Here is a 20431-nt window from a genome sequence, read left to right on the forward strand (position 1 = left end):
AGCACGAGAAAAGAGCAGGTGTGGCGGTGCATGCCTGTAAGGTCAGTACCTGAGAGGCTGAGGCAGGAGAACTGCCACTGATTTGAGTCCACACTGGGCTTCATAGCAAGACTATGTCGCACACAAAATAATAAGAAGGTCCACAGAATTCTGAGAAATGTCATTTTTCATCTTAGTGGTGTCTTTAATTGTAATTTTTGCCCAAATTGCCCCATTCTGGAGTATTTGTTGCTGCACTCCTGAATGACAGAAAAGCTACTGCACGGTGCCTGGCCCACTGTTCTCCTCACCTGTAGGAGACAGAGAGGTCAGTCTGGGCTCAGGAGAAGAATCCAGGAGACCTTTGCAATACCCTCTGCCCTCTGGAGACTCCAGCTCACGGCTCCACCCTTTCGCAGAGACTCCCCAGGCAGGGTGACAATAGCAGGGACAGCAGCCAGACAAAAGAGCTGGTGTGTCACCAGGCCAGAATGGCGGCTGGGCCCAGGACTGCTTTATTGAGACAGAACTGCTCCTGTAGGACTCAGGCCCGGCCTCTCCATGCTGCCAGCACAGCCAGGGGCAGTGCAGGGTTCTAGTACACTGCCTGATTAAGGCAATCAGAAAAGGCCATGCTAAGGCAGCTTCACGCAAAATGGCCAGGGCCAGAGCATCAGAGGGTGACAGAGACGCCCCCAGCACCTTCAGTCACATGGGGCCTAGCGGAAGTAGTTGGGACAGTCGTGGGCAACCAGGTGCCAGCCTTGATCAAAGGCCTCCACCACAGCCGGCTCCAGGGGCCCTTCCTCCACAGCGGCCAGGTTCTGCTGCAGCTGCTCCACGCTGGACATGCCCAGGATGACTGCGTCCCCGTGGGTGCCCTGCAAGGGGAGAAGCCACACTGGAGCACGCTGCTGACACAGAGGACTCAGTCACATGGCCCTCCTTCCACACCCAGGCTGAGACTGGGGATCCGTGTCATTTCCTGAAGCCTGGCTCTAATATCACCGAGAAGCTCTGGTGCCCCCAAATGCTCCTAGCATTTGCCTCTCACAGCTGTGTCCCCCGCTCTCATCCAGAGGCCTCAGCAGCTGGGAAGCTGGGATGGTCACAGACTTTTCAGCTGCTTCTGCCTTGGCCTGCAGGGTGGTGGCAATCACAGCTGTGAAGTCGTTGCTCCTGCCTGCCCCTCATGTAAGCTCACTATGGAAGCCCTAGAAGGTTTGTGCCAGAGCAAGGGACAAGGGAAAGAGAGGGCAGGACAGAGGGGAAAGCCCCAGCTCCACACACAGGGCCGGGCGCTGTACGGGTTACAAGCAATGCCATCTCAGAGCCAAACCCACATCATTTCCCACCACAGGCAGCCATGGGACCTTAGACAAGTGAAGGGGACCTCCCTAAACAGGGGCGGTGTAAGACAGGGAACTTGCAACCTGCCTCTTCAGGAACTTCTCTAAGAAAACAACTGCCACCAAAACAGCTGGGCCACAGAGACATTGCGGAGGAAGAAGAGAAGTAACATCAGAAACAACCGAATAACTCTGTGGCCCTCTCTCCTGGTTTTACTAGTCCACCAATTCACACCACAAATATAAAGTCAGTGGGGACCCCAGGGCCGGCCAGCTTACCTGCAGCTGGGAGTGGTGGTACATCCAACGCAGGGTGGCCGAGGTCATGCTGGGGGCGCTGGCGCCATAGGCGGCCTGCAGGGCCTTCTGCACCAGGGCGATGGCCTTAAACTGGTGCTCCTTCCAGTAGCTGAGCAGGGGAGGAGGGCGGCATGGGGGTCAGAGCTGGAGGTGACTCAGGGCAGCCCAGTCAGGACCCAGCACAAGGGGCCAGGTCCTCAAGTGGAAGGGCTCCACTCATTCTGTCAGGACACACACGGATTTCAGGGCTCCTCATCAGGGTGCTTTTTCACCCTTGGTTTTGGCAGGCGTGTGGGCATGAATTCTGATGTTTATATGGTCGCCATTCGAAGAGAAAGGATTCCCCAAATCAGGACCCTCAAGCACCAACAGCACCCCCGCTGTGTGACCACATTCACAGAAATGACCGTGACAAGTCCTGGGCTCCAGTCCAGCTCCTGTGGCCATCGCTGAGGAAAGCCCCTCTGCTGCCCTCACCTACCTATGGAGTGAAGGAAGGAAATCTCCCCTGGCAGTCACATAGAGGCCACAGGACATGAGGTTTCAGAGACTATGAAGGACCCTGATTCCCAGGGCTGAGGCCGGGGGCCCTGCACTGGGCAAAAAGCAACTGGTGACCCATGGTCCGGGCAGGAGGATAGGAAACCCCGGGGCAGGGAGAGCAACTCAGGGTCTAAAGCACAGGTTTGTGCACAAGGCCTCAGCAAACACTCGGTGCTCTGCTGCCTCCACGCTGGCTGTTTCTAGAAAACTGGCATTGGAGCCTCCAGTCTGAAGCGTGGCCTGCTTTCCTCTCCCAGGGGAGAAACTGAAAGCAAACACGTCACAGTGTGTCCAGAACTTCACCCTGACTTCTGTCAATACGGAAATACTAGTTATTCAACAGTAAATGGGGAAGCAAGAAATAGCTGCAAGAGTTTTTAAAAGTTCCCTCTAAAAATACAACTTGGAAAAGACTTGTCACAAGCCATGGGTATGTTATTATATTGCATAGATATTTGAAAATCTAACAATTATTTTTGTTTTTGTCTTCCTGGAGCTGAGGTTAAACCCAGGGCCTCTGGCAAGGGCCTACAAACACACCACCCCGGCTAAAAATTTTGCAGGATTTAAAAGGTAAAAGAAAAAGCCAGGGGCTCTGGCTTAGGCCTATAATCCCAGTACTTTGCAAGGCAGGGGCAGAAGGACTGAGGCAGGAGTTCAAGGTCACTGTGGCTTTGTAAACTGACCCTGTTTCCTGTCTCAAACAAAACCAAATAAAAAGAAGGGTAAAAGAAATAACAACACTGACTCCAACAGCTGTTCAATGATGAAATAAGACACTGATGTTAACCTTTCCATCAATATTAGAGTCCACAAGGTCAGCAGAGAATCCCAGTTTCTCCCTAGTCCAAGTAAGCTTGGCTAATCACTGTGGGGAGGGAGGGAAAAGATGCAATGATGAGGACCCAATAAAAGATCAGGGATTTGGGACTGAAGATTTAGCTCAGCGGCATAAGTGCCTGCCTTGCAAGCACATGGTCATGAGTTTGATCCCTGGTACCAGTAAAAAAAAAAAAAAAAGATCAGGGATTCACCTCCCAGGCTCCAGAAACATCCAGAAGGGGACAGCAAGGAGGAAAGGGACTCTGCAAAGTTCATGGGAATCCAGGGACACAAGTGGAGCATGAGGGGAAAGGCGGCCCCCAGGAAAACAGCCTCAAGGAATTCCACCCTCAAGCCTAGCTGACCCACACCCCTTCCCTCCCATTCAATCTCCCAAGCTCACCGATTCTTAGAGATCTCAGATCCTTTAGTCCCAAAGAAGCGGCCCACAGGCTGTTTCTCATCCTTATCCTCGAACTTGTACCTGCCAGTCAGCAGGCCACCTGCAAGAAGATTGTGGTCACATCCTGCCCCAGACCATCCCAAAGGCGAAGAGCTCTGGAGAGGAGGAAGGGGAGCAAGCTGGGAGGGCTGTGGGATGCAGCCCAGACTCTTGCCACAGCTCTCCCTGCACCTAGGCCTGGAATGAGCATCCATGGAGGCAGGAATAGGCACACACGGGACCAAGAATGCTGACCCAAACCAGAGGGACCTCTCCCTGGGGTGCACATACCAGCCAAAGGGTTGAAGGCATAGAACCTCAATCCAAAGTGCCTCAGGCACGGGAAGAGCTCTTTTTCCACCAGCCTGGTGGTGGCATTGTACATGCCCTGCAGGGAGAAGGGTCAATTAGAAAGAGGGGATGCCTTAAGGAAGGTACCACAAAAATATTCCTTCAAAGCCTCAGCCTAGACCTACAGCACAGCAGTGTGACAATTAGGGTTTTGTTATGGCTGAGGTGTAGCTGTCCCCCTAAAGCTCATGCAGTCATCCACGAGGGTTTTCAGAGCTGGCTGGATCTAGAGAGTGTGATGCTGGAATAAAGGAGATGTGATTACTAAACTGTCGATGTCCGCTCCCGGCCGGCAGGAAGGACACACGACAAAGTCTGGTAGTGGACAACCTTTTCTTTTTATTTTCCTTCTCCGTACAGCCTGCCCTGGGTTCTCCCAGCTGAAGCCTCCTCTGGTCCGCTCCCCGCGGCTCCTTTTGTGCTTCAGTCTGCCCCAAAGCCTCTACCGGTCCGCTCTCCGCGGCTCCTTTTGGGCTTCTACTTCCGGGCTTCTATCTGGCTTCTTCTTCCGCCCAGGGGTGGCACCGGTATATATACGGGTACAGTGTCCAATCATGTTAAAGTAAGCAAGGCAAGCTGATTGGCTAACATCATCAGTTGCCAGGCAGACTATATTGTTGAGCGGGTTGTTTACGCGGTAAGCAGGAAACTAACATATTCGATGGGAGGGGTAATCTACCCCAGGCTTTGCTCTTTACCACAGGCCGCACGTCCGCCGCGCAAGGCGAGCTATCACAGACGCGGCTCCCAACACTAAACAAAGTCCGCTGACCGGTTTCCCCACAGTTCTGGGTGTGGAGAATGGGAAGCCCCCCGCCCCGGGTGTGGGTGCTACCTCCCTAAGGCCGGCATCCTGGTGGGATACAAGAGCCAGAAAGGGCCGCAGTCCTCATTTACGGCCTGCTTACTTTGCTGCTTGGTTGCCTTCGGCCTTCTCTACACCAGGAGCTGTTTACCCTCTGTGATGCCCTCTGCCTTGGAGCCAGCCAACTATCAACTGAAATCTCTTCCAACTGGCAGCTTCGGTAAACCTTTCTTTAATGCTGGGTGTCAGGTATTTTGTCTCAGCAAACAGAAAAGAGTAACTAAGACACAAGGGATTTCTTGTTTGTGGAGAAAGGCGCTTATTCTCAGGAAAAAAGTCATCCATTCAATCAACATTCACATTCACCAACTATGGCTGGAAGCTGAATTCAGAGCCACAGCTAAAGCAGAAGGTTCCTGCTGTGCAAGGTTACAGCAAGAAGAATGGAAACAAGTGTAACTGCACAAACAGGCAACCTTAGTGCACTAGTAAGTCTGTGACCAGGGCCTGGCACCAAGCAGGTGTGTACAAATATTTGTTGACTGACGGATGAGGAAGGCCTAGAGTATGGCTGAGATCTCACACACCCGAGGGCACTGGGGAGGGGCTTCCCAAGGACCAGCCACCTAAGGGAGACCTCAGCCCTTCCCCCAGGGACCCCGCTGCAGCTTTTCAGGCTGAAGTGCAGAGTGGTGTGGAAGGAAGTCCGAGCTCATGCTCAGGCAGGAAGCCAGCAGGAGCCTGGAGCACAGACAGGGGAGCAGGGCCTCATGCTGAGGCTACCTGCGCATTACCCATAGGCTTTGAGGCGGGAGAGGCTGCTGGGTACGGACACAGGGCATTCCGAGGGGCAAAGGAGAGTAGGGATCAGCAGAGATATGGTACATAAAGCCACAAAGCACTGGCACCCGGGCAGCCCTCACCTGGTACACGGTGGGCAGGATCCAGCCCTTCTGCTTGCACAAGGTACAGATCTCAGCTACCTCCCAGGAAGAATAGTTGGAGAGGCCAAGCTCCACAAACTTGCCCTGCAGGGGAGAGGCACGGTGAGAGCCAGCTGAGCCCTGGACTCAGGCAGGGGAGATGGGGCGAGGACCCTGAGTGGGGTCACCCCAGCTCTGCTCTGGATGCTGGTGCTCTGCCCTGGCAGTGTCAGCGTGAGAGCAGGTGGACACCACACCCCCCTCACCTCCCCCTCACCTCCTGGTGCAGCTGGTGGCAGGCCCGCAGTGTCTCCTCTATGGGGGTCTCATGGTCAGGCAGGTGCAGATAGAAGAGGTCCACTCGGGGACATTTCAGCCGCTTCAGTGATGTCTCCAGCTGAGACCGTAAACTGTCAGGCTTCAGTGAGTTCTCCCCTATTGGGTTGGCCTTGGTGGCAATTTTCACTTGGAGGGGACAGAAACACAAGTTCAGGCCAGCTGTCCACACATCAGATGTTGGGTCTAAGCAATGGATAAAGTACATTCTGGCTCAAATCCCAGCTCTGCCCTTGCTAGCTCTTTGGCCGTGACTAAGTTACTTAATAATCAGAGACTCAGTCCTCCTACTGGAAAGTTGGAGAGAAAATGATCACATCTTTTTTTTTTTTTTTTTTTTTTAAGGGAAGAAAGAAAAAAAGACAGAAAAAGGGTAAAAGTTATACAGAATTTCAAAAAAAATAAACAGTAGGAAATCATTAGTTAATAGATTACATATTGTCATCTTAGAAATAGTTGTTCAAGTTACAAAATTAAAGCTTATAAAGTGGACATTCAAACAGTGAGACTGCAAACAGTTCTGTTCAGTGATCCAACAAAACTCAGTAATATGGTTACCTATCTTATACACTTAAATACACATGCAGTTATATCCTTTAGAGCACTCTCTTTTCCTCTCTTTTGTACAATGACAATTACACATTTTGGGTTTTTTTACTCCCACAGTTCTTATTATTTTTTTGAAGAGAGTAAAACCAAATGTGACATAACAAAACAGAGTCAGTCAAATCAAAAGGATGGACATAATATATACTGTAAAAACAAAATACCAGGTGATCAACAATGATTACCATAATGCCTCTTACTATCTTAAAAAGAATTGCCTATATCATCAGTTATAATAAAATTGAACAAAACAGTAAAGAACAAAACCAATAAAACCAAAACATTGGAGACATTACAGGACTTCAAAAGAAGATAATAGTCAAACCAGAATGGGCATCATAGTGAATCTTATTGTCTTCATAGTTGTTGCCTATACTATCGAACTTGGTAGTATCAAGTAAGACAGAATAGAGGAAAATCAGTCAAAACAAGATGGTGAAAGCAATACAGGGTTTCAAATCAAGTTAACAGGAAATCAAAGTGGGTTACTATAATATCCTGCTGTTTTTTAATTTTTCCTTTAATTAAAAAGATTAAAATGAAAAAGTAAATAATAAAAAAAGGAGATTGAGATAAAAGAGGGCATAACAACAAAACAGCACAGGTCAAAACATAACCATTTAAGCAAAATAGTGTTTCACCACAAGATATCGTGACATAAAAGTAGTTACCATAGTGTCTCTTTCCTTGAAATCTTTGAGTATAACTTCGTATACTGTAGCATCAAACATATCAGAACAATATAAAACCATTCAAGAGAATGACAGTATTACAGGGTATTTAGAACCAACTAACAGAAAATAACAATGGTTTCTGTATAATCTCCTTGTCTATAAAGTTTTTGTTTATGTTATCACATATAATAAAATGCAATAAGATACAACATGTTAAGACTGATGGAGACAGAAGAACAAAAGCTTGATGGGACTTCAAACCAAGATGATATTAAATCAGCACTAGCTATTATGATGTCTTGTTTTCTCCAAAACAGCTGTTCCTACCATCCAACCTTCTCTGCCTCATTTCTGTTGAGCTCTTTTTCTGTCATTAGTTGTCAGTTTGTCTTCTTCAATTTGCTTTCTGCTCCATTCATTATGACTTCTCTGCCACTATTTCTGGAATCTTGGTATTTTTCTTGTTTTAGAATGTCCTGCAGTACTCTCTGTAGAGTTGAATTGGTGGTTGCAAATTACCCTAGTTCCTCTTTATCCTGGAAGCACTTTATTTTTCCATCAATATGTAGGGATAGTTGTGCAGGATATATCAATCTTGGCTGGAGGTTATTCTCTTTCTTTCTTTCTTTTTTGTCTTTTTCCTTTTTATCGGTACCAGGAATCGAACTCACAACTGCCTGCTTGCAAGGCAGGAGCTTATGCTGCTGAGCTAAATCCCCAGCCCCTGAGGTTAGTATCTTTCAAAGCTTGACTTATTTCCCCCCACGCTCTTCATGATTTGATGGTTGTGCCGAGAAGTTTGCTGTAATTCTGATGGGTGTTCCCTTTTAAGTGATCTGTTTCTTGCCTCTGGCGGCTTTTAATATTCTGTTCTTATATTGAATTTCTGGAATTGTGATTATTATATGCTTGGGTGTAGCTCTGTTTGGGTTGTAGGTGGCTGGGGTCCTGTATGCCTCATACATCTGAGTATCTTTAACTTTTGCTAAAATTTAGATTATTTCTGTGAATAGCCTTTGTAGTTCATTTGTTTGTGTCCCTACTTCTTTTACATTCTTAATTCTTAAGTTATAGATCCTCTTATCATCTTCAAGCCTTTGTATTATTGCTGTTTGTTTTCTTGTTATTTTTAAGAAGTTTTTCATTTCATGCTCCCACATTACAAATCTGTCCTCCAGTTCAGAAAATCTATGCTTAGTTTCTTTCAAGCTGTTATGCCAGCTTTCAATAGAGTTTTTAGTTTCCTGGTAATCTCTTTGAACGTGCTTCACGTATTCTATGTTTTCTCTATTTTCTCCATCAAACAATTCTCCCCTTTTTTTCTGTTCTTCCATTCCACCATCTGTTTTTTCTTGGGTGGTGCTTAGCATTTCTCTAACTATTCTACTTATATCTTGCTTTAGGTCGTTAAATATTTAACTTTTGAACTTGTCTATGAGGCTCTGGAGATATCGCTTTATGTCTATTGGTGCCATGTCTGATGTTGCATGTTTTCTGTTCTCATTCTCCTTTGCATTTACCTGTCGGGGTCGCTCCCGGCCGGCAGGAAAGACACACGACAAAGTCTGGCGGTGTGCAACCTTGCCTTTATTTGTCTCCGCGTGGGCCCCGCGAGGCCTCCTCTCTGCCACCAGCCCTTTCTCGCCGGTGGACTTTCTCTATCTCTCTCTGTGCTTCCTCTCTGTGCTTCTCCCTCGTGGCAGGAGAGGCATTTACTTTTATAGGGTAACAGTGGCCAATCAGTTCAAAGCGCGATGCGGGCTGATTGGCTAACATCAGTTGTTGCTAGGCAGACTATCTTACAGAGCGGGTTGTTAAAGTCGCCAGCGCAATCAGGGGGCAGGAAGCAGGCGCCAACTTGACTCACTCGATGGGAGGGGCAATCTAGCTCAGGCTCCGCTCCCACCCACAGGCCCTATGTCCGCCAAGTAAGGCGACCGGTGTCGGCGGCTCCCAACATTTACCCTTCCTGGGTCAGTGTTCTCAGGATTGGGGACTGAGGATCCTTTCTTGTTGCTCCCTCTTCCCATACTTTTTGTTCCTTCCATGCAAGCGTATATAGGAGGCCCAGTTTCTTTCTTTGTTGGTTACAGTTTGTTTTAATTGCGCCGGCTAGGTGTTCCGGCCCACTGCAGTGTACTAGAGAGACACAGACCTGGGCAGCCTCTGCTGGGCCTGCCCCTCCAGGTCAGTCAACCTACTGAAGGTTTCACTGCTAGGGTATTCTGCCAGGCTCAGGGACCTGGTTTGGGCTAGCCTACCTGGTCTTAGTCCATGGCCTCACCCAGGTCAGGCTCTCCCCACCAACCCACTTGACAGGGGAATATGCAACTAAAGTCACTGCAGCATCCTGTTCTGGCTAGTCTGCCCAGTCCCCGAATATCCTCTGTTGGGAGCCTCCTAGTCTATGGAAGGGTCCCCGGTCCTCTCACTCACCGCAGGTCAATGCAGAGCTCCCCACCAGTCCTGCTTTCAATTCCGTTCACCTATTCCCGCTCTCAGAGCTTTCGTGTCTCTGTCTCTGCTGTGCTGATTCAGATGCAGCAATGGCGGCAGGAAATTCAAATTGTGCAGGTTCCAGCTTCGGCGCTGAGATTTTATCTGTTCCTGTTATAGCACCGGGATTGCATTTCCAGTTGGTGTCTCTCAGCTTAGTTTGTTCCTGGATTGGCAAGGTATATCTCCCCTTGCTTAGGACTCCACATCGTACTATTCCTGAATTCTAAGCTGGCTTTCTCAGAGAGCCTCCATAGCTGCTGTTATCTACCAGCCATGTTCTCTCGGAAGTCAAAAATGATCACATCTTACAGGGCAAGTTTGGAGGATTGGTTGGAACATGGGTAAGCAAGGTTGGCGTGAGCTGGTGATGTCCACGGTGTGCTGAGGACATACGAGGCTGTGGCAGACCTGGTGCTAGCGCTGGCAGAGGGAGCAGCTCTCATCTTGCAAAGATTCAGAATCTGAGGAGGGGCTCCTTGGTAATAGGGAGGCAGGGAAATGCTCAAGGTGTGGGGGAGCCTAGGCAGAGTGAGATGAGGCTGTTGGGAACTCAGGAAGGCTCTGCTTAGAGTCTCAGTTTCTTTCTTTCTTTTTTGGGGGGAAGTAGCATGGGGACTCGAACTCATGACCTTGCACATGCCAGGCAGGTGCTTATGCTGCGGAGCTTAATCCCAGGCCCCTTATAGTCTGTTTCAAAACAAAGAAACAACAACAAAAAGCACCTAGCATCACAGCTGGACTCTTGGAACAAAACCTGGAGTCAAGATGTGAAAGCCAGAAGTCATTGCAGCGAGTGAGGCACAGGACAAAGCCCAGGAGAGCCAAGTCAGTTAGTCCATGTTAGTCTGTTAGTCCATGTAGCAGAGCACCAGGGGGAAGATGGCGGCATTGGGGCACATGCCAAAGGACCCCGAGTGCACCTGTACAGTCTGCCTTCAGAGAACCCTGGGAGCCCCTGATGCTTTGAGGACGCGAGCACCAAGGTGAGTGGCTGACTTTGAAGGAGGACTGCAAATGCGCCAGGGCTGAAGGGCTGGTCTAGAACAGGAAGAGCAGTGAGGAGACTGAAGCAGGACCAGGATATAGAGGCCTGTCGTGGGCCTCTGTGCAGATTTCTCCCAGAAACCGGGCCAGCTCTGGGCCATCTATGGGAGTCCAGACTTTCCTGCCCGCCCTGTTAGGAATCCTAGTTGGTTAAAAACTGTATTGTATCTCTCACTTTGGAGAGCCAAAGTACAAACAAAGAGAATAATGAAGATGGATAGCAGGAGACAAGGTGGTGGATTTGGTGCATCAGGATAAGAGACCAAGGGAACAAGCACAGAGCTGGGGAGGAGGGGAGGGAAATAGGTAGAACAGAGCCCCGCCACGCTCAGGAGCCTGTGACCTCACTGATGACACACTGTGTGCCATAATATGAGCCAGGAGCAATGACAGGAGCAAGAAGGAAAACTGGGACCTGGAACTAGAGGACACGGAGGGAGGGAAAGGGAAAGGGAGGGAACGTAAAAAAAGAAACAGGCTGGACTATGTGGCTATACCAACTTCACAAGGTGATCATAAACCCTGTGCACTGCAAACACACGCTAATAAAAGCAAACAGTGAGAGGACGGTCTTCTTCCCACTTTGCACCCTGGGAAAGTCACTTGGGCCTGGAAGGTCACTTGGGTGGGCAGCAGGCAGTCCAGGCAGCCTCTGAGACCCGGGAGAGGGCAGACTCAAGAAAACACCCATCGGCAACTTTTCCATCCACCACTTCAGATCTGAGGTCTGTGGAGCAGGCCAGCTGGTCCTGGCCTCAGAGACACAGGGGAAGAAAGACTTAGAGACAATGAAAAGGAGAATAAGACCAGGGCAGCCAGGTGCTTGACAAGGGCTCAGCACTGAGTGCACTCACTTCCTCCTGTTCCAAATCTCAAGCTGTGAATCAAGGAGCAGGGTGGGTAGGGGAGGATGAGGAGCCGGGCAGAGAGAGCAGAGGCACAGGAGGCCTTTCAGAGCAACGTGGGTTAAGACCATGTGCCAACTTTTTAGTTGAAAGTTTATACAAGCTAGGGATTTACTTCAGCAGCATGAGCATGCTAGCTTGTGAGTTTGATCCCTGGTACACACAAAAAAAGAAATTCTGCACAGTAAGTAAAATTGCATTGTCTTAGCCAACATGACTGTATTTCTGTAAGCATAGTTATGGTGAAATCAAGTTAAAAAAAAGTGGGAGATTAGACATGGTGACGTAGCACTCAGCTGGCTGAGGCTGGAGGATCACTGCAAGTTCAAGGCCAGCCTGAGCTACTTGGCTTTTTTTGCTTTTTTAAGCCAGGAAGGCAGTCAGATAGCTACTTGTCTTAAGGGGAAAAAAAAAACCATTGCCAGGAGCTGGGCATGGTCATTTCTCACACACAGACACACAACCCCAGCACTCTGGGAGCCAACGCAAGAGGATCACAAGTTCCAGCCCAGCCTGTGAAACTTACAGAACTCTGTCTTGAAATGAAAAATAAAAATGACTGCAGGTGTAGCTCAGGGTGAAGGCCCCCAATGCAAAAAAAAAGTAGAAGCCAGTGTAAAAAAAATATGGCAAACAGACATGGTACTATATATACATGGATAGAAATATCACAGTAAGTCCCATTCATTTGTGCAATTAAATGGGCAATAATAATAATAAAATAGGGGCTGGAGATTTAGCTCAGAGGCATAAGCACCTGCCTTGCAAGCAGGCGGTCGTGAGTTCGATCCCTGGTACCAATTAAAAATAATAATAATAATAATAATAATAATAAAAGAACAAAGTGCCTGCTCAATATGGTGGCATACACCTGTAGTCCCCAGCCCCTGGGAAGGCTCACACAGGAGGAGCCCTTGAGGTATACTTTAAGACCCTGTTTCTAAAGAAAAAGTGTCAGCTAAGACTTCTCAGCAGGCTAACACACCTCCAAGCCCTTTAAATAGCAGGAGACCAGTGAGTGACCTCCACCAGCCCATACCCATCTTCCCCGGGGCTACACAGGTCTCCTCCAACCCCCAGGCTTTACCAGAGCTCACTGGCTTTGCACACCCATGCCACTGTCCACAGTGCGCTCTCTCCCTCATTCCCCCAGCAAACTCTACCCATCTTTAGAGATTCCTCTGGGAGGTGCCCTCTTCCATGGCAACCATGAGGAATGAGAAGCTCGCCCCTGTACCCCAGCCATCTGTAGAACCTCAGTTTCCAGGAGAGAGGTTCACATGAATTTCTCTGCCACAGCGTCAGACAGAGCCTGGCACAGGGACCCTCAGCTGCAACAACCCCAGTGTAGCTGGAGACACTGCCAGGTCCCAGATGCGGGGTAGCTGCTAGGAGCAGAGACCTGGGCCCAGAGCAAGGCTGGCAGGAGCAATTGAGCACACAGGTCTCCCCCAGGGTCCAAAGTCACAACAGGGGCTGTGTCGGGGAAGGATGTCAAGGCCATAAGGAAAGGATTAAGGCAGATCAGGCCAGGTGTGGCAGGTGAGGGGCCAAGCAAGGAGGGAGAAGAAGGGAGGGGCTGCCAGACACCAGCTTCAGAAGTTCTGAGAGCCCCCAGAGGGGACAGCAGGATGGTTCCACCTAGACCAGCCTTGAGCATCACTGTGGGAGGACCCCGGGCATCTTCCCGGAAGAGAAACAAGTTTGGGCAAACAAACTCAGTAACAAAAGACAAAAACAAAACAAAACAAAACAAAACAAAACAAAACAAAAAAAAACCCTCTTTCAGCTGCCTGGGGCTCACAGAGCCCTGAGGTGGGCAGGGGAGGTCAGATACTGTGCTGGGCAGAGATCAGCTCTGCACTGTAAGAGTCTTCAAGGTCCACGGGCAGCCTTTACCTTTGGAGTCTGGGGCGCCCAGCCCGAGCCCCAGGCCGCCCAGGATGGTCTCGGAGTTGCCATCGCTGTAGATGAAGGCCGTGTCTATCTCGGTGTGGCCGCGCTCCAGGAAGACGCGAACCGAGGCGGCGCCGGAGGACGCGTCCATGCGGTTCCCCATCTCCATGGCGCCCAGCACCGTGGCGGGCCGGACCCGAGACTTCAGAGAGGACATGATGGCAGCAGAAGCAGCGGCGGGGACAGGAGACAGGCAGCACCAAAGTGACCCACAGAAGTTTCCTGCAGTGCTGCAAATGGAGCGCCAGCTCCCTTAAGAAGGCCCGGCCCCGCCCACTAGCAGAGCGACAGTGGAGGGGAGCGGTGGGGGGAAGGGCGGGGCGAAAGTGCAGAGGTCAGGCCAGAAGGGGCCAGAGGGCAAGAGGGTGGGTGTGTGCTGTGAGAGGGACTGCGGGGCATGCACGTGGAGCTGGCACCTGGCGCCTGGTTGCCACCGCTTTATCTGGGCCTTGGTTCCAGGTCTATCCGGTGAGCTCTGTCCGAGGCCTGTGAAGGAACCAGAAGGCTGAGGACTGGCAACCCTAGAGGCTCCCTGACCTCCTTCTCAGCCTTGCCCTGAGCTGTCCTAAGGCTTCTGTCAGCATCTCTGGGAAATCAGCACATGGGTGTCCCTCGGGCTGCCTGGCCACCATGCACTCTCAAGAGTTGAGGCTTGCAAAGAAAGCTTTCAGCACAGGCAATACTTGAAAATAGTATTTAGGCAGAAGGAAACTTGGACTTACCCATTTGAAAAATGGAGTCTGCTGGATACAGCCAGTGTGTGGATGTAGTATATAAATTATTTCCTCATTTTTCTTACTCTTAAAACTTTTAGGGTCAGGAGTGTATTACAGTGCTGGCAGAGGGCTTGCCTAGCATAGGTGAGGCCAAGTTCCATGCCAGCACCACCCACCCTTGACAAAAACCAGATAACTTGGCCCTTGAAAGTCAATCACACACCTAGTACCCTGACTCAGCAATCTCAGTCCTAGGTACTTGCTCAAGGGAAGGGGGACCTATGTGCACTAAATCCTGTACCCCTTCTTTTTATTTTGGGTTCTTTTTGAGACAGGGTTTACTAGGTATTCCCGGGTCCTCTTGAGCTCACTATGCAACCAAGACTCGCCTTAAACTCACAGAGACCCTTCTGCTTCAGCTCTGCAGTGCTGGGACACAAGTTTTGATAGTTGTTTCCTTTCCCTCTAAGTGACTGAACATGGAAAAGCCAACTGTCCCTACAGTGCAGAACAAATGAATAAGTGAGCTAGTGATCAGCACGACAACACAGATGAATGGAAGAGGCCACCCAGTGCATGGGGTCATTTCCATGACATTCCTGCAGAGAGCACCAGAGAAACAGGAGACCAGCTGCTCCAGGGGCTGCTGCTAGGCTGAGGGTAGGATCCTGGAGGGGTGTACAGTGGAGGTGTTCTGCATGGTGGTCCTGAGGTGATTACTTGGCTGCTTCTAAATATCCAAACCTCAAGAACTGTGCAGGTCTGTCTACAGGGTGCAGTCATGAATGGGCTCCAAGGGCAGGCACTGGAACAGGAAGTTCAAAGCTCAGGAGTGAGCAAAGGCCAAGGGCTCCACTTAGCTGTGTCATTAATGCACAGACCTGTGATTCCTTCCAGAGGACCTGAAAACTTTACTGCTTGCTGTTTGGACCACTTTTTTTTTTTTTTTTTTAATGTTTTTGAGACAGGGTCTCTCTCTGCAGTTCAGGCTCGCCTTGAGCTCACTTTGTAGCCTAGGCTGGATTCGAACTCGCAGTGATTCTCCTGCCTCAGCCTCCCAAATGCTGGGATTACAGGCATGAGCCACGACGCCCGGCTATGGACCACAGTCAGTGCTTCTTATTTGATGCTCCTTTGACATTTCCATATTTGCCTGAAAGCTTGGCCCAGATCATTTATAGTGCTGCCTTGGCTCATGAATGGAATTCTTTCAGGATTTAGGCAAAAGATGAAACTCCAGTTGGAAAGAATTCAGTTTGCAAATCAAGGTAATAAAATTTCAAGACATGGGATGAATGTGCTGTTCCCAGGTTTTTTAATGCTAGGCTTTGTCCTCAGACTTGAGGCTTTAAGCCAGTAGTTTTCTCTGTATGAGTTATGAAATATTTTTTTAAATTTTATTTAAAAGGAATAAGAGAAAAAAACAAAACAAAACAAAGCAGTGTAAGGGTACAAGTAATACAGAACTACAAAAAAAAAAAAAAAAAAGTAAGAAATCACCAGTTAATAGATTACACATTATCATCTTAGAGATAGCTACTCAAGTCACAGTATCAAAGCATACAAAGTGGACATTCAAACAGAGAGACTGCAAACAGTTGTGTTCAATGATCCAACCAAAAACGTTAATATGGTCAGCTATTTAATATCCCTAAACATACTTGTAGTTGTATCCTTTAGAGCACTTTTTTTCCCTCTCTTTTTTAAACAAAATTTACACACTTTGGGTTTTATTACTCCCTAGTTCTTATTACTTTTTTTTTTGGAAGAGAATAAAGTCAAATATGGCAAAACAAAGCTGTCAGTCAAAACTAAGTACATAGTACATGATGTAAAAACAGAGTACATGGTTATCAACAATCGTTACCATAATGCCTCTTACTTCCTTAAAAAGAATTGTCTGTCTCATTAGGTATTATAAAGTTGAACAAAACAGTTGAGAACAAGACCAATAAAACTTAAACATTGTAAACATTATATAAAAGCAACAAACATTGTAAACATTATATAAAACAAACAAACATTATATTTTTGAAATGTGTCACAGTAGAAGCACATAAATATTACCTGAGGGAACCAGGCTTAGAGGTGTGTGTCGGCCCTTCCAGCTATTCCCTGGGCTGAGGCAGGAGAACTGGGTGGGCTCACATTTTGGAGAGCAGTCTGGCCATATAGTGAGAAATCTTTTGCAACAAATTAATTACTTGAGGAATAGAGCTTGCCTTCTCTCCACTGATTTATTTATTTGTTTCTTTTTCCGGGATGCTGGAATGGATCCCTGAGCTCACACATGCTAGGCAATTCTGAGTTACCTCAGTCCTGTGGCTTGAATTTCGGCCTCATGCAGAGCTATCCAGTTTTGTTTTTCTGTTCCAAGTTGCATAGGATGAGGACTTTTCTGCCAGGGAGGCCATTATCAGAAGGTGCTACTTTGCTCCTTTACAGTAGGCAAATGTGTGAGCGGAGACCTTATAGCCCAGCTCGTCTAAGGCCCACAGAAGAGCTTTGGACAGCCCTTTCGCCAGTGCCCCTTCTCCTTGCATAAGCACATTGATTTTTATCTAGGGCAGACGAGACTTGGCATCGGGCTGGGTGACCTTGTCAGCTTGCATTCCCAGCACCTTTGTCTGCTTCTGGTCTTTAGGATCCTTCCAGTTGTCAAATATCTTTTGAGCCATCTCTAATAACTGACTGAGGGGCATTCCCTCAAATCTATCAAGCTTATGCAATTTTCGCTTAATATCAGGGGCCGACTGGGTTACAAAGGCAATAGTAACGGCCCTTACAATCTTTCCAGAAACCCCAAGGGAGACTCATTAGCCGACTGTCTCACCTCTGATACCTTGGACAAATTGGTGCATTTTCTGGCGGTGCCTTAATGGCTTCCAAGAACAACTGGCGATACTGATCAAGAGCCTCCTTACCTTCATTCCTATAATAGGGTTCCAATTGGGGCAGGACAAAGGGAAAACACGGTTCTGGCATTTGGGATCAGAGGACGGGTTTCCATCTGGATCAAGTACTGTTTTTGGTCCCAGGGTATCAATGTGCTCTCTCCTCCACAGTAAACAGTACCTGTAGGTGTAGCAGCTGCTCACAGTTGTCCAAGTGGGACGATGAGTGAAAAAGATAGGTTCCAGAAAAGAGTCCTTGAGGATCCTTAGAGAAAGGTGGGTTCTGCTGTTTCCAATTGTAGAGGTCAGAGGCAGAGAAGGGACAAAGGTAAACAACAGTGCAGAGGGTTAGGATCAGAGGGAAGCTCCAGTTCTGGAGATGTGCGGAGCAGGGGGCCAATGGGGGGGGGCAAAGGTTTTTTTTTTCAGTCCTTTGCCTTTTTGATATCCCATTTTGTCATTTCTTTAACTTTAGGATTTGAATCTATTTGTTTAGTTTCCAAATTGAAATTTGTTTGTTCAGCTTTAAAATCAGAATCCCTAGTCAGCACTAATTTCCACTTTTGTAACAAATGTTTTCCCCACAAGTTAACTGGAATAGGTGCCACGTAAGGTAAAAAGCAAGCCTTTTGTTGGTCTGGTCCCTCATAAGGCAAAGGTGAGGCACTCTGTAAAACATGCTGAGAGGTCCCCTGTCCGATAAGGGATGTAGGGGCCATTGTTCTAATGCAATTGCAGACATAGCTGCACATGGCAGGCCATTGTTCTAATGCAATTACATACACATCTGCACTGGTGTCTATGAGACCTTCAAAGTATTTCCCACTAATTTTTATAAAACACATAGGCCTGTTTTTAGTCATTCTGTGTAAAATAAATTTTTCTTTTGTAGTTTTGCTCTGAGAGTCTTGCTCCCTCATGCATTGTCTATGCTTAACAAAAGAAAGCTTCTCTATAGGTAACAAAATCAACTGCACCACATAGTCTCCCTGTTCAAAAACCCAGATGCCGGGCTGGGGATTTAGTTCAGCGGCATAAGCACCTGCCTTGCAAGCAGGCAGTCGTGAGTTCGATCCCTGGTACCAATAAAAAAAAAAAAAAAAAAAAAAAAAAAAAGACAAAAAAACCCCACAAAAAACCAGATGTCCATAGTACAAGCAAGAACGTGTATTTTTTCTCTACAATCACCATCAATCACTCTAGGCACATAGATATTCCTTTTAAATTTAGATCAGCCTTTTCCAGCACAAGACTAACTGTTCCTTCAGGTGGGGGATCCCAATTTCCTGTCTCAGAAAGCATTTCCTCATTTATTGCTGGACACAGATTGGGACCCATTCTATTTTTATGAGCCTGCTCTGAGACAGGAGTTTTTAGCTTTACATCAACATGCAGGAATTGAGCGGGAGACAGGCACATTTGTGCCAAATGTTTGATATCATAAGATGTCAAGTGAAACGTATCCAAAAGATTTTGTAAGAGTCCCACAGTAAATGGACTTTGGACTCCATTGTTAACCACACTTTAAGATTTTATTTTAGCAAAAAAAAAAAAAAAAAAAAAAAAAAAAGATTTTTTTTTAGCAGTTGTATTTTAAAAGGCATATGGATAAGATACTCCTGATCATTATCATCTGTTACAATTCCAACTGGGAAGCAAGCAGGGAGGGTATTATTTGCTCTTTTCGGCTCCCCTTTCTGAACCACCTGTAAGTTTCTGGATAGAGCTCATGAGTTATTTTTCATAAAGGCTCCAGCTCCTGCTGAGGTAATCCCTTAGGGATTTTGTTTTGGTGGCAGATGCCTCAGCAGGGAGCTCTCTTCCGTGTCCAAATCAGATTCTGTGGACTGTGTGTTCTTTAATGGACTTAAAACTGAATGGACCAGATTTCAAGTTGAGAATGTTCTGGGGGAAATGATGTGTCCTGCCCTGTGGGATTTTCTAATATTTTTTTTAACTCTTTCCCAAATATCAATCTCTATAGTACCTGTTTGAGGAAACCATGGGTTATATTTGGTTACCTCTTTTAACATTGTTGTTAAGTCTTTCTTTGGCACATGAGCCCTGTTTAAGCAGGTGTTGGAGCAGTTGTAAATACCTTTGTTCCTCCAATGAAACCTTGTACACCATATTGACTCCCAGATGAAACAGCTTTTCACTGCAGGGAAAGTCACCCATTTTTTCCCCTCTCTTCTCTCCAGTCTGTGGAAAGAAAAGTCTTCGTGTGCGTGTTCAGTGTTTACCTTGTCTTTTGTGGCACCTTGTGTTTTTGTCTTTGACCAGTTACTAACAACAATGGGCCAGGTACCATCATCAGTGTCTTTGCCTCCTTTGACCTTGGTCCTTAAGCATTTTGGAGACTTTAAGGATCCAACCTGGGGATACGGAGAACCAGTACATCCTGGGAGACTCCGTATCTTCTGTGAACTTGAATGACCCACTGGGGTTCCTAACTGGCTCCCAAGGGGTGGTTTTGATTTGTCCACAGCTCTAGCCATCTGACAACATGTGCTTGGTTCCCTGACTCATCCAGATCAAGTCGTGTACCTTCAGGTTAGGACTGACCTCATTCATGACCCCGCCTCCTGGCTTAAAGAATTTCTTAAGGCTTCCAAACACAAATTTGGAAACTCCTCTCTCTTGGCACCATTAAAACCAAAACCGAAACCTGTGCCGAGCCAGGTCCTGACTGCTGAGGGAAATACCCGTGCCTGGGCAACTTAGGGAGATTCTGCCTCAAAACAAAAAGTGCCAGGATTATACATTGAGCAACTCATTTTGGTGCAGCTGGTGGAGCCCTAACGGACACAACAGCTAACTGGATAGTGCGTCTGCTGTGCTGTACATGAAGACAAAGGAAGGTAAAACTCACATAAAGCCAGGGCTGGATGTCAGCACTCAAAAATAAAAAAGAAACTCTAGCTCTCGGGAGGCCCAGGAAATGGGGATCCTGGCTGCCCGCACCTCCAGCCCCAACAGAACGAGGCCTGGGTCAAAGATGAGAAACTTGCACATCATAGGCAAGCATTTTAGCTAAGAAAAGAGCAAAGCCACTGAGATTGAGAAACACGCAGAAAATGTCCCGCAATCTGGGTGTGGTGGTGCACCACTGTAGGCCCAGATACCTGGGGGGCTCGTCCGGGAGGATCACTGGGGGGCAAAGGGTTTGAGGCCAGCCTGGGTAAAACAGCAAGACCTTGTCTCCAAAATGAAGAAAAGAGGGAAAGAGAGAGAGAGAGAGAGAGAGAGAGAGAGAGAGAGAGAGAGAAGGAAGGAAAGAAAGCAAG

The 20431-nt window shown here is 47.8% G+C and overlaps 1 protein-coding gene across 1 annotated transcript; it reads right to left on the bottom strand.

Moving 5' to 3' along the window:
* Positions 1-158: 158 nt before the first annotated feature.
* On the bottom strand, positions 159-13804 carry LOC100724386 (aflatoxin B1 aldehyde reductase member 3). Its single transcript, XM_013153976.3, has 7 exons — positions 13478-13804; positions 5792-5979; positions 5515-5619; positions 3727-3823; positions 3397-3496; positions 1608-1737; positions 159-860 (listed from the first exon to the last, which is right to left on the bottom strand). Exons 1-7 carry the CDS (start codon positions 13689-13691, stop codon positions 699-701), a joined length of 996 nt encoding a protein of 331 aa, XP_013009430.1. The 5' UTR covers positions 13692-13804; the 3' UTR covers positions 159-698.
* Positions 13805-20431: the final 6627 nt, after the last annotated feature.

This window comes from Cavia porcellus, unplaced genomic scaffold (assembly GCF_034190915.1).
Source record: "Cavia porcellus strain 051 isolate PalLab524CR breed Dunkin Hartley unplaced genomic scaffold, mCavPor4.1 scaffold_25, whole genome shotgun sequence".
Taxonomy (NCBI): domain Eukaryota; kingdom Metazoa; phylum Chordata; class Mammalia; order Rodentia; family Caviidae; genus Cavia; species Cavia porcellus.